Source organism: Pteropus medius, unplaced genomic scaffold (assembly GCF_902729225.1).
Source record: "Pteropus medius unplaced genomic scaffold, Ma_sr-lr_union100, whole genome shotgun sequence".
NCBI lineage: Eukaryota > Metazoa > Chordata > Mammalia > Chiroptera > Pteropodidae > Pteropus > Pteropus medius.
The window spans coordinates 10,241,601-10,265,913 of NW_024354500.1; the positions used below are offsets into that span (position 1 = coordinate 10,241,601).

The following is a 24,313-nucleotide window of genomic DNA, read 5'->3' on the forward strand; positions in this document are numbered from 1 at the left end:
CCCCAAGGCACCTTACCTCATCCCTAGCTCAGGATGTCTCACATACCCACGTTCCCTTTCTATCTCTAAACCTCCCCTGCATGTAAAGTCTCTGACTCTCTCAAGTATGCAGAGTTCCCATACGTACGCATGTATTAAATTTGGTCATTCTCACTTGCTAATTTGTTTCATGTCTATTTGATTATTAGATGAGCCAAAGGAATCTTGAGGGTAGAGAGGTTTGTTCTTACCCCATATTTTTCTTAGCAATAACCCTTTTTTTTTAAACATTTTTGGGTATTTTCTACTATTTGGGGTATTTTCTATTTTTGCTTTTGTAAAAGTAGGATTGCCTTAGATAGCCCATATAGAGAGATGTACCAAGGGGCCACTTATTCAAGGGGAGGGTTGTTCCCCCACAAAGCCTTCCTTCCCACTGCTGATAAAATCAGTTACCAGCCAGGCTCTTTTCTTGAAAATACTTCAAAGCTCCATGTAATGGGGGAGGGGGACATAGTGAAAAAGATTCACTGAGCCAAACTCAAAAGTTTTGGGACATTATGAGTTAAAAATTTTTTTTAAAAAAGGATTTTTCTAACTAAAACTACCTAACACCAAGGAGAGAGGGGGATGGAGGAAAAAAGCAGGGAAGGGGAAGGGGAGAAGGCAAGGAGAGTGAAGGAGAAAGGAGAGGAGATGGAGCCTTCGTAGTAAGAGATTATCAGTGATAATCTCTTTTGAGGGGAGGGAAAAGGAAAGATAGGGAAAAGGGAGGAAGGTATGGATTAAAAAGGGGACTCTACGGAAAGCAACCTCACAGGCTGATCTGATCATAAATTCTCTACCAGGCAGGCCATGGTGGGTAGTCACGCCCCAGGCCTATAACTCTTTAAGGAAAGGTTTTAAGCCAGTCCTGTTCGCTGTTTTTGTGCATCCAGGTTAACACACCTTTAAAATACCAGAAGCAATACCCCTCCAAGGGAGTATTAACCCACAGGAGAGCACATAATCCTGTTAACTCTGTGTCATTCAACCCCTGCCTTGCTCTTTCCATGCAATGCATGAGAGAAACTGCAAAACTTTTATTTTCTGGAGTACCTGAGATCTTTTCCCTGGCACATGTCGTCAGTTTGGCTTGAATAAACTCATAAAAATTCTCTGTAGGTTTGGACGTTTCTTACGTGGACAAAGGGAGGGAGGGAGAGGGGTGAGGAAGGACAGGCGAGAAGAAGAGAGAGAAGGGGAGAACGGGAGGGAGGGAGGGAGGGGAGAATGTCCGTGCTCCAGAGTGCCAGGCGTGGTGTGACTCCAGGACACTCACTGTCCTGGTGTGCAATAGAGTCAGGACTTGAGCCCAGGGTCCCAGCTCCTGCTACCTATGAACCTAAAAATCAAATCCTGTGAAGGCCTTATTTATAGTATTTTGTTTATGCTGAAAAATTTTACTATGACAAGTTGCTTTTTGATGTTAACGGACTTGTGGTTGGGGCTCAGCAATCTTTTTGTTTTATACATATTTTTTATTCATATGTTGTATATTATTTATAAATTATTCTTAGTAATGTTTCTTTGAGTAAGATTTACATGTTACCAATCAATGTATATTACATACATATAACGTATATCACACATATTATACAGTATTACACATATTGTATAGTATGTGCAATATACATCACATATTGTATAATATGTGTAATATACATTATATGTTAAATAGTAGAAAATTAACAATGATAGTTGCAAAGGCAAAAGAGACAAAGTAAGTTATATAGACATCTCGGCTGGTATAATCCTTCTGAAATAATTACCTGTGTAAAGAAACGTGTTGGAGTGTCCTCCCACCACGACGTCTACTCCTTTCACTTTCTGGGCAATGAGTTTATCCATTTCAAAACCAGAGTGTCCCAGTGCAATAATTTTGTTCACATTTAGAGTCTTTAGCTTATCCACTTCAAGTTGCAATGCAGTGATTTCATCTTCAAATACTAAATTTGTTCCTAAAAGGGACAAAACAAATAAAATAAATGTTAACAACAATTTTTATTATACTGCTTATTGTACACACTGACATGCCAAGTAAAAAACACTTTAATCTACTAAAGCTCTTGAATTACTAAGGTTAACACATATTTATAATTAAATATAAAATCCCTACCAAGCCAAAAAACCCCCAAGATACTGATTCTTTTACAGTCACTTAATGCTGCATTAGTTTAAAGTTGTGAATATTATGTTGCTCAAATTCAAGCTCACAGTATGAGAAGCCTTTCGATCTGAAAGCCTGTTTTCATTTTTCATATTTAGATTTCCATTATGCCCATGCAGAAAATGCCTGAGCACAAAGCATGAAGTATAAAACAGATTACTAATTCTAAGGCTTCATTGCAGGTTTAGTATAATCAGTCTTCAAACTTAAAACTGTCAGCAACTGGTCCTTGAATGCCCATCTTAATACACTAGTTCACAACTCTCTTGTTCACTTGACAAAGTGAGCATCAGAGCATTGTTGAGTTCTGCATTAGACAGGGGTTCTGTCTGAATATTGCTGCACTGGGAGCATGCACATTCTTCACTGGCTACTCACTCCCCACGTGGTGGTAACTGACTGTTGCTCATGGATACTGGCTGGCGAGTGTGGGTGTGACTGCACAGCCCAGGTGCTCTGTGTGCTACAAGCATGTGCTACCCAGTGTGGTAAGACCACCTGTCCCTCCCTCTGTCTCTGTAGCCAAACCTCAGCAAGGCTTGAGGTCTTAACGTTTTTATTGGTGACAGCAAACAAAGACAGACACATTGCCCTGAAGTCATGTCCAGTACTCAGTGATAAGGGAGTCCTCTAGATGATCTAGATTCCTTTATGAGAAATTTCTAAGAATTATTGCTAAAATCAAATTTCCAAAACATAAATATCTCACAAAGAATTTTCAAAACCCAGGAGACTGCCATCTCCAGTTTGAAAAGTATTCATCTCTCCAAAGAGCGGCAAGACTGTTAAACACACCCCTTGGGATGCTGTGATGTTTGAGTCTCTACGTGATCCAGTGGAGAACTCTTGAGTCCTTAGATAAACAGCATAGCTGACAGCTAAGCCAGGGAGGCCCAGCTGACAGCCTAAAAATCAGTAGCTCACAGATGTGTTGGATTGGACTGGCAGTGTTGACAGTAACTCACAGGCGATATTTAAAAATCAGGAATTAAATGAACAGCTTTGCCACCATTGTCTGCCGTGAGAAGGTAATGAATAATCTGCTTTTTGCTGGTCACCCCAATTAACGCAGGGCTCCCCAGTCATCTCTCAGCACCATGTCACCTTCTCTGAAGACCTGCCCCAGAACCTCCACATAAGACGACAAGGTGCGCCCTTCCCCCATCCCCATGCCACTCTCCTCACTCCTCTGCCTCTTACTAATTGTTCACAGCATTTAACACCTTCTGACACACCAAACATTTCATTCATTCATTTATTCTCCCACTAGACATGTAAGCTCCGCTGGACAGAAATTTTAATTTTGGTCAGTATCGCTGGTACCTAGAACAGTGCCTGGGACGTAAACAGGCATAGGAAGGCAGGCAGGCAGGCAGGCAGGCAGGCAAGAAGGAAGGAAAAGTTGAGAACTTCAGAGAAAGCTACCATCCTCTGCTTTAGTTTCTCTGGCAAGAAGGAATGAAAAAATTCAGTGAAATGCCTCTGAGGACAAAGGAATGTCTTCTAAGACATCAGAAATCTCACAGGATTAGTCATCACATATATAGAAAGCATGAGATCTATTTCAGGATATCATGAGGGGAGTTGCAGGAATTTCATTTATCTAGCAGAAGTAAATGTGCAGGAAACACAAATTACACCTGTGGGCACCAGGCCACCAAGCCTGGAGAAATGGGGTTGGATTAGGGGCCAGAGATCTGGAGGAAGAACCGATGCTGGGCTGCTGGGCCTGCGGTCTTGGAAGAGGCAAGTGTCCTCAGAAAAGACATTGCTCCACCCCTCCTCAGCTCCTGCCTGAGTCCCTACACAATCCAGCTGTCCCCTCCTGGGAGCTGCTGCAAAGAGCATCACTGCTACAGATTCCCCTTTCCATTATAACCTGGTAAAGGGATAATGTGGGATGCTCTCAGAGTCCCAGCAAGGGCAGTCTGATTTCTGGAGGCCCCATGTCTCTCCACTAACAACTCTTGCTCCTTTTACCTTCTTATTGATGACTATTAAAGAAAAGATAATGTATTTTCCAAATCATGCCTGAACTCAGCCAAGCATTCAGGAGCCTCTACAATGCAGTCCTCAACCAACTTTCTAGCTTTCCCTACTTAGAACCCGTGTTCCAGAAAACTGAACTACCTGCTATTTTGTGGTTGTGGTCCCCACATCCCCTGCTCTTATGTATCCATTCCAGGAACATTTACTGAGAACTTCCCATATGCTGGGCACTATGCAGAACATAAAGCAGCGAATGAGACAAATAAGACCCCTGCCCTCACAGAGCATGTATGGTAGCACGTGACTCTGACCCCGCCTCTGGAATGCCCTTGGCCTCAGGATGCTTCCCATGGCCCTCAAGGAGGCCAAGGGGTTCTTCACCAAGTCTGTCCGACCCCTAACTTGGCCATCACTCCTTTTGCCCTTTCTTCCTGTGTCTCTGCTTATGACTCTCTTATGTCATTTAATTACATTCTATCTTAAATTAACTACAAAAACCTGTGGATGAAATATAAATTATGGAGACACATAATTATTCAATTATTCACCAAATCTACATCTTTACCCAAAGATCCCAAGCTGGACTCTGTGTTAGGTTCCAGATGTTCACTGAAAGGGGACCAGTGCAGGCTAGTGCAGTTCTAGTGGTGCTGGGGACCCAGTGCTGGTTCTGATGGGGACTAGCAGCAAGGACGGCAGCAAATGAACCTCGGCGGTAACTGATGTCGCCCAGCCTTACCCTCACTGGCAACTGGTTTGCTAGAAGTCGGGAAGCCTGCTTCACTCTGTAATCTCCATCCTCTCCTCTTTGCAGAAAAGTACCAGCAGGCCCAAAGCAGCCTCAGCCCCTTAACCCCAGGGGGAGTCTGATCAGTTAGGCAGCCCAGTCTACAGGGGGAGGGAGAGAGGACCAGTCAGGCTGGGTGGGGTGGGGAGCAGCCCGAGACTGTTGGTCACGTTCTTCCGGTGAGACCACATTCTTAGTCAGAAGAGCACTTCTATAACACTTCAAAAGCCAGTGACTTGGATGTCCACAAGCACCCTCTGGCTCCACGATGACATCAACAACAGCTACTGTGTGTCAGACAGTGTGCAAAGGCTTGGTCACCTGTGCACCAGCTGTCTACCTGCTGCCTGGAGCACCTGACACTCCCCACCTCCTCTCAGTGGAGAGCACCCAAGTCCATGTCTGATGCCTGTCCTGCCCCAAGCTGGCGGCAGGCCCCTCTCCCCTCGGGAGCAGCCATGCTGCTCAGGGTCAAGTACAGCTGGCCTTTTTGTTTCCAATGACCTGGACCTATTTTAACAACAACATTAATATATTACTTTTCTAATTGTTAAATAATTAGATGCCCTTTTATCAGTTAATTCTTAATAAAAACGCTTGTTTCTGCCAGCTCCTAGTTTTCCTTTTTTCTTCAAGTACGGAAAGAAAGTTAATGTGGATAATGTAGAAAAAAATGTCATTTTTTTCTTCTCACTGCCCAAGTATTTTGGTGAAAGTGTTCCTGTAAAAGTGGCTCAAAAATGTTTCTTGAATGGTCTTAGGATTATATATGAATATATGTGTATAAATAGATATATAGATATAGTCAATATATATCATTAGACCATTCAAGAATATGTATCTATTTCTCAGAAAGCCAGATACGACAAAGTCATTAAAACTAAAGATAAATAACACAAAGGAGGAAAGGAGACTTAACTAGACATGGAATAATAATACTAAAAAAGGAAAGATAAATTGAGGTAAAAACCCTGTCCCTGGGTGCTCTGGCCCCATAGGAAAAGTGAGTTATGTGGCTCTCATTCTCCAGTAAATGACTTTGTACTGTTTCGGATATAAATGGACTTCTTGTCCAACTTCGAATGCACTGAATTAAACAAAGATACTGTTTATGTCAACAAACAAGTTCACTGAGCAGAAGAGCAAATGTCTGTAAGAGGTAAGTTAGGACAATGTGGAAGCCACCAGCCTGGTTTAACATGTTATCCTAAGTACGTTATTTGCCCGATACCATGTGTGGTTCTTACTTTCACCTACAGTCCATAAAAATAACACCAAGCTCTGATTTGGTGCAGCTATTTTCAAGCCACGAGTGCTATAAAAGTAGAAAATACCTGGATTTGAGAGAAAAGGGGTTTCTTTTGAAGTATATCCAACAATTCCCACAACTTCACCACCAACAGAAAGATTTTTATATGAAAAATAAAGTCCTGATATTTGAGATGCTAGTGGCCCCTTTGCCTTAATGTTTGCACTCAAAATTGGAAATCTGGCCTCTTTGAGAAGTGGATCAATCAGACCTTCTGGACCATTATCAAATTCATGATTTCCCAGTGCCTAGCAAAGAAAGAAAAGAGAAAAAGAATTAGATACTCTTAAATGTCCAATAAACGCATATTTAAAGAATATTAAATATTACATTAGCCCTGTGGCTCCCAAACCTGGTGGGGTTTCAAGAGGCCAACTGCATGGCCTCTGTCCTCTTCATGCCCAAAGTTTTACTCCATTGTCCTACGGTTGGGCCCAGGGACATCAAGGTCATCAGGCAGGTTTGAGAATTGTTCCCTAGGTCCCACACCACCTACTCTACTGAAGGTGGCATCAGTGTAACTAAGAGTCACCTGGAAAGCTGACTAGATCATCCACTGTCCTGCCATCCACAGATCTGGGGCAGGGTTGAGAGTCTGCGTTCACCAGGTGCTGTCCAGCCTTTCACTTTTTCTTTTCTCTCATAATCCCACATTTCAACCCACCAACCCAACCTTTCCAACCTCTATCTGCCAGGGAGAACGGTTAAGATCAATGGGACATTAGCAAAAGGCGACTGAAAGGAAAAGCACTGTGGACAGAGACCAGAGGCCTCTCTTCAGTCATCGTATCTCCGCGTCTCCTTGGTCATAGTGCCCTTATGTTCCCACAGTTGTTTCTTGCCAAGGATTGTGCGGTCTCTAATTCTTCTGGGGAAGTGAAGATCCCCACAGGCAAGAAGGAGATAGCATTCTTTGCATTCTACAGTGTGGCCCTGGTTTCTTCCTTCTGTCAGCTCTGGGCCATCCTGTGTTTCATTCTCAGTAGTTTCCTGTCTGAGAACAACAGGATGGTGAAATAATTACAGCGCCATCAGGGGGTTCTGAACCCCTCTGAGCACAGGGTTTCGTCAGCAGCTGGCATGGTTTAACACAACCCTTGCCTCCGTCTTCTTGGCTCTCTTCTATCCACCACTGCTCTGGTTGTGGTTACTGGGTGCAAAACCACCATTTCGACATTTGGCAGCTTCTACCCCACTGGGCAATACTGACAAAACAAGACATTCTGGCTACCTCCCCTGAAAAGCCTTTCACCTTTTTTCCCCACTGCCTTCCTGGAATTAGCTTGGCTGCTCTAAGCACCTACCTATCTGTTCTGGCTGCCATGGCCCTTTTGCTAACTTAGTATTTAAACCAGTGAGTCTCAGACTTTCTAAATACCACATCCAATTTGGCTTCACTTTGGAGGGTCATCTGGGAGCAAGCCTGGAAATGCTGGCTAGTGACCTCTCAATCTAAATTAGCCCCCCATTCTCTTATAGTCCCCAACCTCCTCTCTCCTAGCAAATTCCATACTCTAAGGACATGTTGATAGCGTCCTTGCCAGACTGAGTGCTGCCACCTTTGCCCTGCTCTTTACTTGCCACACCGGTACTCCTTGAGTATCTGCTGCTCAAGGGACTGTGCATTATGTCCTGAAGTGTATATGTTTACATAGAGAAAGCAACAATGTTTTCACATTCTCACCTACCCATCTCCTCAACTGAACTCAAAATTTCTGAATTTGTCTTTTCCCCCATCTCCGAGAATCTACTCATTTTTATCTCTTCCTCTTACCTATTGCTTCCTTCTTAAAGGCTAGGCTAGTCTTAAAGTTTCTACCAGTCTTGGGTAATCGTCTTTTCCTCTTCTATTGTAAGAATATCACTGGTTTATTCCTATGGTGAAATAAGTCTCCCTTATGAGATTTCAATAACTATTCCGCTTAACTGTAAAGTTTTAAATGAATGTTTCTATAGTTCTTCACAAAAGACTATCCACCATGTCAGCCACCCTGCAGTTTACCTGCCAACCTTATATTGCTGGCATTTGGTAATAGCTGAAGCTTTATTTTTCATTTACTCCGTCTTGCCACCACATACCCACTCAGTAAGGCCAGGAACCCTGGAGCAGTCAAATCCTTCCCACTCAGTGCTCCCTCCCCCTCTCCTTCCACCGGCATCCCCCGCCTTTGACCAAATGCCCAGTTCCTGTCCATCCCACTGCTACCGGCTGCGTGCACTCCTGGCCTTTCTCTCTAGACTACCTCGACAGCTTCCTCACTGGGCTTTCGGCTACCGTCAAACCATCTTGTTTATTGCTGCCAGAACAATCTTTCTAAAATGCAAATCTGGTCTTGTCAATCTTGACCTTAAGGTCCCACTGAGGCTCTCCACTGCCTCATTTCTAACACCTACCCCATAATGTGCGAGGCAACCAGGCAGGGCTGGCTCCATCACTCATGAGCAGTTTCCTGGGCACATTTCTAAACCACAGCTCCCTCTGGCAGGGCAGTAAATGAATAAAACACAAGTTGTAATTTAAAAAATGAGCCAGCATTTGTTAAGCGCTTGCCACATGCCCACGACACGCAAAGTGATTTCATACAGAAAACCTGTTTTTTTGCTGTGAGGTTGGTATTATAACTACCTTCATTTTACAGATGAGAAAAACTGAGATCTGGAGACACTAAATGAATTGTTCAAAGTCAGAGAATTAGTAAGTGATGGGGCTGGGACTAGGACCACTTTCGTTTGACTCCGACCTTCCTGACCTCGATGCTTGGATGCAAAGGGCTTTGCATAAGGCCTAGTATACAAAGAGTACTCAAAATTAAATCCTAACTACTTGCAGTTTTCCATGCTCTCACTTATCTCTGTCCCTTTGTATATGACAGCTAAATGATGACTGATCAATTGATAAGTAGATAGGTAGAACAGAATATCCCTTTTTCATGCCATGCCTTTACTACCTTATGCAACTCTGGCTTTAGCTCCTGAAGTCTGATGATCCTTCTAGAACGGAGACTTCCCAAGAACCCTTCACCGCGTTCCCTGAGTTAATGTCCTTCCCCTGCTCTGAGGACGACCTCTGTGCAGCCCTAGCAGCCCTTGCTCCTGCCCAGTGAGCCTCCCTAATGGAACAAATAACTAAACAGAAGAGTCTCTAACGCAATTTCTTTCTTCTATACACAGCTAACTTTTCCTACAAGAATTTATCCAGAAAAATTCCTTCATAAATTTTCTTTAGAAACTCTTATTTTCATTTTCCCTCTGTGACCTTCTCCTACCCGTTCTTCTTCCACGGAACTTAGTACAACTTCCTTATTCCTAAGCTCTTCAGAAAGAGGACTGTGCCACTCACCTGAGCATACCACGCTCCCACCAAACTGCTGGCATACAGCAGGCGCTCAAGAAATGTCTTAAATATTTATTCGTTTTAAAGATTGTTATTATTAATAACATGAGAATACTTCAGGAAGAGTCTGCTTGAGAGAACGTAGAGCAATAAAAGATAGAACATAATAGAGCAGATCACGTTCCATGTTCCTTTATATCTTATAGAGCAGGGGTCCCCAACCCCTGGGCCGTGGGTGGGTACTGGTCTGTGGCCTGTCAGGAAAGGGGCTGCACAGCAAGAGGTGAGTAGCAGGGGAGCCATCAAAGCTTCATCTGTATTTGTAGCTGCTCCCCAGCGCTAGCATCACCACCTCGGCTCCACCTCAGATCATCAGGCATTAGATTCTCATGGGAGCACCGGTTCCTGGTGCCAAAAATGTTGGGGGCTGATATAGAGCATTTGTAGCATAAACATAGGAGAATTTAAAAATTCATACTGCGGTAGTACTCTGCCTTTTTTTGTGCTCTCTGAAAATTCCCATCCACTTTCCTTTATGTGTGCTTGTCAATTTTCTTGCTGCTCTGCCCACAGCTTCTCTTGTGCCTTTAACAACTAATCCTGATCTGACCTGTTACTTGCCACTTATTGAAGTAATCCTCACATCGGGCAAGTGATTTCCTTGACCCTAAATCATATTCTTATGCTCTCCTTCTCTTTCTCTTCTCTCTTTGGTGTGTGTGTGTGGGTGGGGAGAGTTCTCAAACATGTCATTTCTACTATTGGGTTCATTCATTCATTAACCTTATTTGTTCACTAACTTCGGCCCTATGACAACATTGCGTATTTTTACTACAAACACTAAATTTCACTGGCCTACCTTTTCCTGTCCGTGGCCGACGCCAATGAACTCTTCTGTAATTTAAGAAAGTTGAGCCTAATAAAATGACCTTCTTCATCATCTCCAACACCAGAATCATAGAAATATAATGTGAGCAGCTGGTCTAGCCCCAGCTCCTCACCCTCACTGCTTTCTTTGTGCAGGAGAAGCCTAAAATACTATGAAAAAAAACCCAAATGTGATTTTATATGAAAACAATTTTCCACATTCTTCATCTAGTCCAGCCCAGTATTTTTGATGATTGAAACACCAAAAAATGTTCACTGCTGTTTAAAACAAGAAACAAATGAAAATATAAGGACAAGAGATTCCCTTCTTCTGTGACTCAAAAGCCTGTTGTTGTTGTTAAGTGAACTCTGAGAAACAGTCTGATGTTTTAATACCTCCTGCAGATATCTGTTAATGTTTACATTCGATGTGGGTAGCTTGTGAAAGTCCAGTGGCGCTGGAGAAACTCTCTGGTGACTGAGGATAAGGCCTAGAAGGCTCCTGAGGTCATACAACTCAGTAAAAGAAGAATGAGAATATTCTAAGACTTCTGACTCCAAGTTTCTTGTTTTGATTATTAAAAATACCCTGGTGTTAGAAGTGAGGGAAAGCTTGTGTCCAAACTTTGGTTTGAAATTCTCACAAATTCTGAGCACTGGTCAAATTCTACCTTCCCTTTAGGGATCAGCAATTTTCTTACTTAGACAAATTTTCAGATTTTTATGAGGTGATCATTTCTCTAATCATTTATTTCCAATGCACTATATGCTAAAAAGAATTTAACCTAACATTTCATTATCATCTCTTGGATGCCACGTTAAATGAAAGGTACCTAACATCCACCCAAGTTGAAGTGCAAACAAATGCATGATGTCATAATGCCACACTCCACACCTTCGTTATCAACACCACAATCATAGAAATATAATGTCTACGGCAGGTGCTCATGAACTGATCGAGTCAGTCTTTCCCCAGTAAGTTTGGACTGAGCCTCAGAATCCTGCTTATTTTGGCCCTGCAAGGAGTTACTGTCAATCAGTGAGACACTGATGCTTGAGATGGAATTAGTTTTCTTGCTTGCACTATGATAGCAATTATGTGTGGCATCTCTTTACTGACTTATAACAGCAAAACATATCCTCAGTGAGTAACAAATGCTGGAAGCAATACTTTCAAATAAAGAGGAAAGAATTCTGACTGTTCTCTCTTCACCGTGTTTGTTCCACGAATAGTATGGATGAGATCTGCAACTGAATTCAGTAGTCACACAGTCTGCTGCCTAACCACACGGTCCTCTGAGGCTACATGCCAACGTCCATGTTTCTTCATTCTCAAAGCTCTTCCTAGGAGGAGCTGCCATGAAATTCATTTCCTGCTTTCACACATAAACAAAGGCTGCCTTGGTATCAAGTAAACAGGCAAACAGGAGAAGTAGTGAGTGTACTCCTCAGGGTATGGTAAGAGAAATAAGGACTTGGTATGAGAGTGGGTGAGCTGTGGTGGCTAATGCCTGAGCCTTGACACCGGTATTTACTCATGGCCTATAAGAGAAGACATGGAAGTCAGTGGCCATCCGATGGCCTTCCATGAAGGCCTCTCACTATTTTAGAATATTTTGCTTTTAAGGAGAAATCTTTCACTTTCTGATTTCTCCAGTTACAACTGATTGCATTATTTAGCCCCCAAAATCCATTTAAAATGTACCTTACTGAATTAATGAACAAGTAAATAAACGATTGGTGAGGGGGAGGAACAAAAGAGACAGAGAATTAACATCCCCAAGGCTGGAGTTACTGGTCCCCAGCCCTGGGCCAGTTGCCGCCACAGCCTCTCCCGTGTAACCTGGAATTCTGTACCTATGCCATCATGTCTGAGTGCTGTGATGGGAAAAAAGGCTACGAGACACAGTCTCTCTGGCCTCCGGTACCAACCCAGTGAAGAGTTCTGTTTTGAGAGCCTCTCATGAATGGGCACAGCAGCCACAGAGTGATAATTTTAGTAGGAAACTGGGTCACAAAAGGCAAGCTAGCCGCAAAGCCTCAAAAGCTGAAAAAAGGCTTCACAGGCGAATCTGTTAGGCCTTGCTGAGGACAGAGCCTGCATTCTCAACTGAGAAATGTGTTTTCAAATAAATAAAGCTGTGAGGAGGTCCCAGGGGCTCAGCTTTGGCGAGCTCCTGAGGCAGCAACCTTAGTTATTGTGCCTCGACCTGCAGCAAAATTTTTATTCCAACTGTTACCTGAAAACTTAGATTTTTTTTTCAAGTTTTGAAGCCCCCTCTTCCCCTCCCCACTCCCGCCCCCGCCTCAGCCCTCCCATTTTAGGCTTGTCTGGCTTGAAACTAGGCCAGGTAGGTTATAGACATTGTGAAAATCCATGGGCCTGGGAGTGGGCCAGTGGGGCAGAGGCCTGGACCACTTTCCTGTTTATTCAGGAGACACTAGATGGAGTTGTCTGCAAGTGAAATAGGGGTCACTGCCCTTTCTCCCTCAACCCTACCCATGGTGCCCCATTCCTTCTTATCTGTTGGTCAGGAGGAACATCAGTAGAAGACACTTGCTCCCGGTAACCCATGAGAGAATGAGGCACTTGTGAGGATGCGAGTGGCCTCAGGTGCTGGGAAGGGGCCTCTGTCCCCACAGAGAAGCACCCAAAGAAGCGGTGAAACATGCTGCCAGCTCTACCCTTCTCCCCTGGGCCCTCCCCTCATTGCCAAGCAGCCTTGAAGTCTTGTTGCTTCTGCTCCTGCACCATTCCCTCAAGTGGTCTTCACCACACTCCACTGACCCCCTCTGCTTCATCATTTCTCACTCGGCCCTTTCCAGAGTCTTCTAGCCGGTCTCTTGGCCACTGGGCACGCGCACACCACCCACCCATTCACCTCAGGCCACCAGACTGCCTTTCCTCAAAACACAGCCGCTTCTTGCTTGATGTCTGTCCAAGGCTTCCAACCTCCCACCAAAACCACAGTCCTGACTCCGTGGACATCAAACAAGCCCCTCCCTGAGCTGCCTCACTTTTTCTGCCAAACTTCAGGTGCTTGGAGTCCCAGGATCACTGAACCACCCACATGTAGTGAGCGGCCTCAGATGCAGCTCAAGGGGCACTTCCTTGAGAAGCCTTCCATGACAGCTCCACTGTAGATGCACGCCCCTCTCTGCGTGTCCGTCATGTCATACCTTGCACGTATGTCTGACAGCACTTGTCTTTGCCACAGCTGTCTGTCCTCATGTCTTTCTCCTAGAGGCAGTAGAAGTGTCCCTTGCCCTGTATCCTCAGAGACACCAAAGCCCAGCAGATGTTTACTGAATGGATAATAAAACTATTCACTCCCTCTGCTCCTTTTAAATCATCTCCATTTTACTCTATGATTTGGTATGTGAGCAATTAAAACTTCTCAAAAGAAGGCAGGATACAAAAATGAACCTGGTAAAGAAGTTAAGCAGTACCTCAGTTGTAAAATGAGAGAAACCAAGTTGCTTGGAAGCAGGTGAAAAGCTTGGCCAACTGCATCGCAAGTCACAGCATGACCCTCTGGCAGCCCCCCGCTCAACTGGCCTGGTTCTCTTCATTTCTTGTGTTTTTATTTATATTTCTACTAATATCTTATTGGCACTTGTTCGTTAATGGAGTAGGTATATTTTAAAAGTTTGTTGACAGTTCTGTGTATGCCTTGTGTGTGCTCATGTGAACATTATTTAGCTTTCATGGCAGTGAGGGAGAAAATGGAACTTTTTGAAAAGTCTCTTTCTATTAGAAATTTGCCAAGGAGACCAATTATTGGGTCTATCAAAGGACACCTATATCTGAATTAGAAACAGGGCATTTCGTAGCCACAGCTTTGTTCACAGAGGACTGTAAAAATTACCAGGAATTTGACATAAAGGAATTTCAAGAAAGAGGAGTTTTTCTTCCTAAAAGACAAAAAACACAACACAAAGAAATATTAACGGTTAAGATTTTCATGCTTCATGGCCAGGCACTGTTGACATATTAACTCACTTAATCGTTACATTACAGTGAGGCAGGTGCTATTATTTGTTCTTTTGTCAATGGGGAAACTGAGGCACAAAGCTCCCACAACTAGCACGTGGCAGAGCACAGTAGTGAACATGGGTGGTGAGGTTTAGGTATCCAGGGACTTAACTGCTCTGCCAAACTGACGCTGATGCAAACACCTGGAGGGCATGGGGATCATTTGACATTAGTTTCGTACAGGGCAACAGAGTGCCCAGTAACCAGGCCATAGTCCCTGTCCTCAGGAAGCTGATGGGACCCAAAGGGAGAGAGCACACATAGCACATCCACCCATGCATCCATGTGTACCTAAGACACATGGGAACCACAGGGAGGGGCACATTGAGACGGCCCAGCAAAGACGCGGGCACACCCTGTCCATTAAGGACCGAAGAGCTCAGGGCGTGAGCTTCACTCCTTGGTGCCAGTCAGGGGAAGCTCACAGGGAAATAATATCAACTTGTATAAACAAATGAGGGAATAAAAACGCGAGGGCTGAGGTAGTCAGAAATGTTCCAAGTGATGGTAAGAGGCTTAAACAAGACATTAGAAGAAAAACAAAGGAAAGAAGAATCGATTCAAGAGCAGCACAGCATGCGTGAGGCAGAAGGAAAGAATGCTGCAATCCACAGATCCCAACTGCAATAACATCAAAAAGGCATTTGTCAAAAATTTCCAGCACTTGAATCTGGTTAGTCATTTACACATTAGCTCACCCCATTAAAGACTGGAGGTTGCAGTCCACCCTATTACATAAGGGTTAGGGCTAAGTTGCTAGGTATTCAGGGAGAGGTGACAGTGACCTTAGGAGGGGAGGATTATGTTACGTGTGGTTTGGTCGATGCATTTCAGGCACTGGGGACCGCTTCTGGTGTGGGGTGTGCTCCATCCCCCAGTCCTGGGCCAGGGCATGTCAGCTCTGGCAAGTGAATGCGGTGTCTGTTTGAATGGCAGAAAAAAGATCCCGGGGCTCAGCCCAGCTCATGTGCACTTCAGTGTTTGTGGAACAAATAAACGAACAGGTACTGAACAGGCAGCATTTCACATTTTCCACATCAGGTGGAAAATTTTACTAACTCTCCGTACATGCAAAATATACATGTCCATGTTACATTACAATTACCTGCTCAACTAATTGGGATCCAGCAGGTTTCACTACATCTCTGAGAGGCTAGAGGGCTCCAGCCAATGTGTGGATTATATACAGAAGTAATTACTCAAGTGAGGGAAAAGAAGTGTCAAGAGAATGTTCAAGTTCTAGTATTGGCGTTGAAGAAAACAGACACAAAGGAATTTGCACAGCATCCAGATATATTTGTGAGTGAAGTACGGAAAGCTGCCAATTCAGTGTGTGATCTACTTGGCTCTTTCTAATTTTCAGTTAAGCAAAGATGACAGAACGAGGACAAGATGAGCTAAGAAACCACCTTTTCTGACTCCTTCTCGTGCTTGAGGTCAGTCTCAGCCAGCCCAGCGCTGGTGTGGAACTCAGAATGGAACAGAGGAAGCAGAAGAGCTGTGACCACAGCCACAAGATCACATTGCTGAGACTTGGGGATCCACAAACCCCAGACACTTGCAATTCCTGAGGTCTGAGCTCTAGACATAACAACCAACCTTCTCTGCCTTTAAAAAAATACCACTGCCCCGTTAATCAACGTCATCATTAAAAAAATGAATCAAAATTTAAAAAAATTAAAAAAATAAAAGTTACCACTGCCATCAGGATAGCTCTTTCAGGCCACCCAAACTAGAATTGCTAATCTGTCTTCCTTGAACCCAGCTTTGTTACAGAAGATAAAGTAATTCTGAGAGTTTCCCTGATATGAGAATATCATGTTCCTTTGTAAGCACTTGAATATAAGGGGACTTCTCTTTGCTTAAGGATTGGTCTTCTAGGGAGGTGCGGAAAGCTGCCCATTGTCAGACTAGGCATACGTGGTACATACGAGGGCCTGATGTCATGTCTTCTGCAGACTAGATCTTTAGCTCTACAATCCCCTGCAGAGATATGGAGTTTCAGTCATTTTTGCTTTGCTTTGCTTATCTCCCCTCCTTCATAGGTCTTACCCGGCCTCGTTACATCGTTAAGAAGGGCTCAAAGGGGCACTGCTCCTCCCATCTACTTAACAGTTAAGTTTTACCCTAGCAGGTCCTGTTCACTGTCCTTAGCACTTAGCACTGAGCCTGGCACATGCTGGTGCTTAGTGAATATTTGCGGACTGACTGAATACATGAGCTTCAAAACCAACAGCCTTGAAACTGAGCTCATCATCCTCCCGTTCCTTAAGCCACCATTTTCTCTTACTAATAGAGTGACGCTCCATCCAAAATCCTGGGACCCTCTACCCAAAATCCTGGGACCCTCTTTATCTGGAAACAGTGGCCAACTGGAGGTACCTGGGAGAAGACCCAAGCCATCTCTCCACAATGAAATAGCTGCCATGAAAGTAACTGTGAGGAAGCAATAAGAGAGTTGTCAAGCCAGCTTAGACTTGTGTGTAAAATTAAGTCCCAGGGAAAACCAAGTTATGTTGGCAGATTGGAAGCAAGACAGAAAGCTGGACAGCGGCTGAGGTGCTGGGAAATGACATGGAACCGACCGCTTTTTCCAATTCCCGCATCTTACAGATGAGGAATCCGCTGTCCAAACTTACATAGCTAATGAGTTGGAAGAGACAAGCCATAAAACCTGGGTGTCCTGACTTCCTGTCCAAATCTCTTTCCACTGCACTGTCTGCCACAGCTGCATAGGGTCCAAGTCATTACACTGAGCTGGATAAGTCATTAGACTGAGCTTCTATGTGCAACTAGCATGTTTCTTCTGTCAGAGGCATGCTTACGTAGAAGAACTCACCTTCCTGTATAGTGGTGTCAAAGCCTACTGACTCTCTTTGGTGCTCCAGCTTGAACTTTCTTAGTCCTATCTTGATTCCATCCTTTCCGGAGCCACTCTTGCCAAGAGAAGGTGGGCATGGCCAGCACTGCTACCCCTTACTGTGAGCCGGCACTGCGCTAAGCACTTGACATGCGTTATTATCATCTCTTTTACACCCCACAGCCACCTATTGGATGAAGACTACCATCACATCCACCTGACACATGTGGAACTGGAGGCTTCGTGAGATTAAATGACCTGCTCGCAGTCCACAGATTCTAAGTGGAAGAGAGGGAACTTGAATCATCCAGAGTCACCTGAGAGTTCATCTGCTTAGCCCTAGGCCGCACTGCCTGCCTGAAACTGGTTCCTTTGGATTCAGCCTTTCTTTTCTCATCACCACAGTTCAGCCCTTAGCATCTCACATCCACGCTGCTGCCTTGCCTCTTCTCCCGGACTCTTCTGTGGTGTTTCCCCTTCCCATCCATTTCTGCTCATCTTCCAAAACAGATTCCCCTATGTTGCTGAGAAGTTTTTTCTCACATCAACCAATCCTCCAGTTCCATGCAGACGCCAACAAGCTGTCCAACATTTCAGTTCCATTCTGACACTATCTATTTGGAGTAAGCATCAGATCCCACAAGGTAAGGGCTTAGTGCCACTAGCCTGCCCCTACTTCAGATGCCAGTTGCAAGTCCGAGGTCACCTATACTCCTGACCAACCAGCTATCAAAACTCCACAGGTTTGATAATCTGCTAGAATGACTCACAGAACTCAGGAGAGTGCTTTAGTTACTACAACTGGTGTATTATAAAGGATGCAATTCAGGAACAGCCAAACGGAAGACATGCATAGGGCAAGGTATGACGGGGGTAAGGGGGGGACTGTGGAGTTTCCATGCCCTCTCTGGGCACGCCACCCTCCCAGCACCTCGATGTATTCACTAACCCAGCAGCTCTCTGAATCTCATCACTTAAGAGTTTTTAATGGAGGTTTCATTACACAGGCACAGTCGATCACAAGTCATTGCCAAGGATAACCAACTCAACCTCTGGTTCTTTTCCCCTCGCAGGAGGTTGAGGGGAGGCTGATCCAACCCTCTAATCATGGCTTGGTCTTTCTGGTCTATCTAGGGGTCCTCAGCCATCAGTCATCTTATTAGCATATAAAAGACACTCGTAGGAACTGGGGACAAAGACCAAATATTTTATATTATACCAGAGTCACCCTTTTCTCAGAAATCTCCAGTGGCTACCATGATAATAGGGAGAGCCCAAACTTTTCAAGGGGCCTGTAGGCCGGACACAACCTCACCTCCCATGGTTCCTGCCACTCGCAAAGGTCCAGGCTGGTCCAACTTGCAGATTCCCGCCTCTGCACCTCTGCCCCACCCTTCTGCCCTCTCACATTTCTTCTGCCCTCAAAACATTTCTTAGGATGTCATTTCGTTTAGAGATGTGAGGAACCTCAGAGATGAGCTGGTTCAAGCCTTTTATGTTATAGATGAGGAACTACTGACTCAGGGTGGTGATGCCACAGCCCCAGATTATAGATTATCTCTCAAAAGGCAGAGAAATAGTAATCTATAATTTGCTCTCTGAATTTCTGCTGAGGATAAGCTTCAAATTAACAAATTTTACTCATGTAAAATTTTCAAAAACACAAACAAGGCAAGAAAAGATTAACTTGACTACAAATGATTAGATTTATGTTCACTGAAAGATACTATAGACAAAATAGACATAATCAGAAGACATTTTTAATGTTTAAAATTGATCATAGATCAATACCTAGAACTTCTGAAAATCAAGAATAGAGCAAACCCAATTTTTAAAAAAAGAGCATGAAATTAGGTACGTGGAAACTCAAAAAGTCAAAAGATATTGAACTTACATATTGATTAGAAAAATACAAGATCAAACAATGATGTCACTTTATACCTACTGGAAAGCTGTGTACAAGGTATGGGTAAGAATGCGGGCATTCACATCTACATGGAGGTGGGGTGGGGAAAGTAGAAGGTTCCAGTCACTCAGGAATCGATCTGGCAGTCCTTTTTCAAAGTATGTATATAAATGCCTGTGACCTGTAATTCTGCCCATGGGTATGGATCCCAAAGACATCCCCACTGGCAGGACCTGCAGCAGGCTATTCAGAGCAGCATATTTGTGAAATCGCACCATAATTTGTGTGATCTCCAAGTGGACCATCACTGGGGGACCAGATGGTAAAATCTGTGGAGATCTCCGAGGAGCACGATGCACAGTGTACATACGTACATGATACACACAGAGTGACAGGGACAAATCCTACAAACAACCAGCGTAGGACAAAAGTGAGAAACAGAATGAGCTGAGTAATAGGAAGAGTTACACGATTTAAATAAGAAAGGTTCTGCAAGTACACACAGAAACAAAACATCAACATATTAGAATGGTTGCCTATGCAGGAGGTGGGGACCTGACTAGTGGTTGGTCTTCTGTGTGAGTTAAACACAGGTGCCCTGATCCCCACCCCAGCTGTTAGTTCTAGCATCTCAGAGCAATTTGTTTAGGCTAAGGTTGCAGTCTTTTGGACAGAAAGTGGGCTTAGGAGCCAGGGCCTTAGAAGCAGGAGCAGCTAGAGAGGCGGCTATCCTTCACTACCAAAGCTATCATCCTCACAGCCCACTCACCTCGAAGACGAGAATGTCACCTCTAGAGATAAATCCCTTTGGTTTTGTGCTTTGCAGAGATTTCATAAGTCTGCTCAATGAGCAAACATTAAGGATAGTTTAGACAATGGGACTTAGAAAAAAATGGTGGAGAGGGTGGAGGAGAATGGCAGACTGTGCCAGGCTGACAGAATCAGATAAACTGATTCTCTTTCCTTTGGGGGTGGCAGGGGAGGCACATGGAACTAACCTCTACTGAGCACTTACTACAAGCCAGCAGGGTGCTGGGGAGTTTTACATTTATTATCACATGTATTATTCACAAAAATCCGACAGGTGGGCGGGGTTATCCCTCCTCTCTTATAGTTAGGGAACATGAAGTCAGAGAAAGTAACCTGGCCATACTCATGCTGTAAGTGCAACCGTGCTGTCTTCTGGCTGCCTCGGGGGACTCTGGTCCTTTCACTCAGACAGCAACACCAACCAGAGGCTTCTGACATCCTTCCTCCGGAGTTTTCTAGCTATCAGTGGGTCCAGGGGGTCTCCAGGCTCACCTTGGGGCCTCCAGCGTTATCAGAACTGCTCCTGCAGCTCTCACTGGGATGTGGCAGGTCTAGAAAGTCTATACCTCCTTGGAGGCTCTTGCTGGAGGGAACTTCTGGGGGTTAAGATAGATTCTAGTAACTTCCTTTTTTTGCCTTCCACACCCTCGAGTCCTCAGACTTGGCTCCTCTAACTAGAGAACTGGATATGCCCCTCCACACTGTTTTCAACCCTGATCTGAATCTCCGGCTTCCTAAGATTTAAGATATGGTGTGCGGCTGGGTAGGGTAGGGGAACCTTTATAGCAGAACATTAATTAATTCCCCGAGAGCGGTATAATATAAACAAAATGACAATGAAAAATCTCTGTGAAACAAGAATATGGCACAGCTAAAGCATTACAAAAACTAATATTTTATGCAGGTCAAATCATGTTTGTCGAACTCCAGAACTGCTCAGGGTGAAGTTCTGTATTATTAGGAATGTGGCTATCAACCAGCTGTACCATTGGAGCTCTCTCCCTTTTCACTATATAAGTAGCCTACTTTTCTTCAAGCCCCACTCCAATTACTCTGAGCAAAATTTGAAAGAACATAATTCCATCCAACAAAGAGTATTCTAAACATTTCCAGTGGTGATGGGCTGTAACTTGCAGCAGATTGTCCCAGCCTCACCCAGAGTCCTGTCATTAATACTCGATAAGATGATTAACACCACAAGCTCAATTTGACATAAAGAGGAAACATTTTTATTAGAGAAAACTAGGAATTCACTTTTTTTTTTTTTAAACACCAAAAAAGGTTTACACAACTGTGGAGAAAAGGGTGTGGCAAAAAGAAAAGTTTATAAAGTGGTTTATTTGTGAAATCAAAATAAATTCATGTAAGGTTTACTCTACCCTTCTGTGGAGGAAATGAGACATACGCTAGTAACAATTCAATTCAATAAATATTTATTCATTTGCCATTACCGTGTGCAAAGCATCAGACAGACCAAGCTGTGGAGATACCAACATTAAGAGGCCACACAGAGTTCTTGAGATCCATGTTTTTTTTCTGTAGACTCCGAGGCTGGTGAGCCCTGGAGATAAACTCTGGGACTCAGGGCTCCCTCAGAATTGCTGCTGCTTCGAGCAGTCCTGATATCCTTAAAACCAACAATTGGAATGGAGAAGAGCTCCCTTCTCTGTTTTCTTGTTGGAGAAAAAGAAACTAAACAACTCTACCTTCTTATCATCTTTTCCTGTCCTCCTTTCTTTAAGCTTCCAGAGGGAAAAATAAAGCATTGTTCTTTGGTGACCTCTGTGCTCTTCTCAAAGTGCACTGTTAGCCCTCTGTATCCCAGCCTGGACCACACCTCTCCTTCCCTTCCACATTCGTGGACTTCACAGATTTCCCTGTATCTTTGCTCTGTTCTTTCTCTTCTAAAGCTCCTAAGATTTCTTGTCCCCGGTTTCTCTACAGAATCTCCTTACTCCAGGATTTTACACAGGGTTAAACTTGGGTGGTGGTTTGATTAAAAAAAAAACAAAAAACTCCCAAAAGACCACATATATGTTTAGGTTATACTTATTGTTGTATAAGCCCTCTCTGCTCCTTTCCTAAAATTTAGTCCGACAAATAAGGCATTGCCTTTAACAGAGCATTGGGGAGCTTGAACTTAAACTCTTGCTTGTGTTTTAAGGGTCCCTGGTCTTTTAAGTTGGATTCTTCCTAAATCTCAGCTGCCAAACTGCTTTTATCGAAATCCTTTGAAACACCAGTATTTCGGCATTTTGGTCTTCTCTGGAAGTTTCTTTCTTTCTTTTCTTTTTTTAACATTTACATCTGGTAATAGAAACTAACATTTTATAGAGGTCGTACTATGTGCCAGGCAACCCTCTGAGGTAGATACAATTATTATCCCCTTTTAATAGAGGTTGGAACTGAGGCAAAGAGAGAGTAAATACTTTGCACATATAAGGTAGCTAACCTGGGAATCCAACCCAAGCCTGTGAGCTTAATCAAGGTCAATTTCCAGGGTCAAAGAGATCTGGAATGCACACTTACCAGTGTCTCCCTCTTTTGAAGCTGGTAATCTGGATAATGTACTCAACCTTTGACCCCAAGTTTTCCTTCCAACAAAACTGAGATGTTCTTCGATAGAATAAGAGTAAATGAGAGAGACGCGTGATGGGTCTACTTGGGTCCCTAGTACGGGATAGTTGCCAATGCTCCCACGCACCCCAGCGGAACCCCCTCATAGGCAGGACTGGGTTCTGCTCTTTTAAACATCCCATTTCATAGTGGGGGCCCAACAACATCAGTACGTCTAAGACACATCATCCAAGAGATTTCTGTGTCTGCATCCACATAGCACATTGGCCAAAGAGAGTTTTGCTTTCTCCCCAAATCGCTCCCGGTCCTAGGCTTGCCCCGCTTTGCCGTGCTATGGGCTGCTCCTCCACCCCGACTTCTCTCTCGGTCCGGACTCTTCTTCCCGTGCTCCCGAGCCTCCCGGGCCGGCCGCCGACTTACCATGGCATCGTAGCGTAGGGCGTTCATAAAGTGCGCCACCTCAGCGCCCTTGTAAACTGTGAACCAGATGGTGCCCTGGTACTGGTCGCCGGCGTCGAGCAGCAGCACATGGGGCTCGGAGCTGCGGATCTGCTGCACCTTGGTGTAGAGCCGCGCCACGCCGCCTACACAGCGGCTGGCATTCACGCACTTGCTCGAGTCCTCGCTGGTCTGCTCCAGCCGGCTGTGCACGTCGTTGGTGTGCAGGATGGTGAGTTCCCAGGAGCCGGCCGCGGGCCAGAGCAGCGCGCCCAGCGCGAGGAGCCGCAGCGCGGGCGCCCGTGGGGCTCGGGGACACATGGCTGCGGCGCGTGGGCTGGGCGCCAGCGTAGGGGAGCCGGGCGAGCGTAGGGGAGCCGGGCGAGCGTAGGGGAGCCGGGCGAGCGTAGGGGAGCCGGGCGAGCGTAGGGGAGCCGGGCGAGCGTAGGGGAGCCGGGCGAGCAGCGGAGACAAGCGGTGAGCGCCAGCGAGCGCAGCAGCTGGGCGCGCAGGCGGGGCGGGGCGGGGCGGGGCCGGAGCGGGCCCTCCTTTACCCCGAGGCCAGCCCCGCGGCCGGGCGCAGCCCGTACGGTCACCTGATCCGACCCCGCCGCCTCCGGCGGCCCGCGTGCGGCTGGCGGCTAACACTCGCTCCTGCAGGAACAGTGGGGGAGCTGTTCCCGCGGGGAGCGGGCGCCGGCCACCATCCAGGCCCGACCAGGAGCTTGGGCGCCCGCAGTCCCACTGCTGGTGGGTCGCCCTTTCCCGGGCGCGAGGGAGGGCGAGGAGGGTCCGGGTCCTCGCCGATTCCTGCTTCTTTTGGCAAGAATTTTTCTTAAGAGAAGTGCTTGTTTTTTGTTGGACTTGTGGTTGTGCGAGCTCATCACTGGAAAGAGCAAAAGAGGGTGAAGAAAAGAGGTGGAAAGAAGATGGACAAAATGGGGAGACAGGAGTAAAAGACAGAGACGCAGGGGAGAGAAGCGCTTTGCTTTTTGGGCTCTGGGAACCAAAAACAGGTTGTGAGACGACCAACCGCGCTTTCCTGTGTGAAAACACACCAGGTCTTCCTTGTTTAGACGTAGAATCTCAGAAGCTAAGAAATCAGACGAACCCAGTCCCGCGTTTATCCACGATTAGAATCTTAGCGATGGAACAACAGCGGTGCGTGGATAGGTATTGGAAGCTAAAACAGCGTGAAGAATAAAATCAGGA

General features: G+C 45.1%; 1 protein-coding gene across 2 annotated transcripts in view; it reads right to left on the minus strand.

The window, feature by feature from the left end:
- NT5E (5'-nucleotidase ecto) overlaps positions 1-23,522 on the minus strand; it is a 45,438-nt gene extending 21,916 nt beyond the window's left edge. Inside the window, exons 1-4 of one of the 2 annotated variants that reach the window (XM_039853278.1) lie at positions 23,504-23,522; positions 23,084-23,446; positions 6,299-6,521; positions 1,791-1,979 (exon numbers count right to left, since the gene is read on the minus strand). In XM_039853278.1, the coding sequence (XP_039709212.1) occupies positions 1,791-1,979; positions 6,299-6,521; positions 23,084-23,422 (751 nt within the window). In that variant the 5' untranslated portion in view covers positions 23,423-23,446; positions 23,504-23,522. Of the gene's footprint in view, positions 1-1,790; positions 1,980-6,298; positions 6,522-23,083 lie in introns of both variants that reach the window. The other variant, XM_039853277.1, reaches the window with a different exon arrangement.
- Positions 23,523-24,313: the final 791 nt, after the last annotated feature.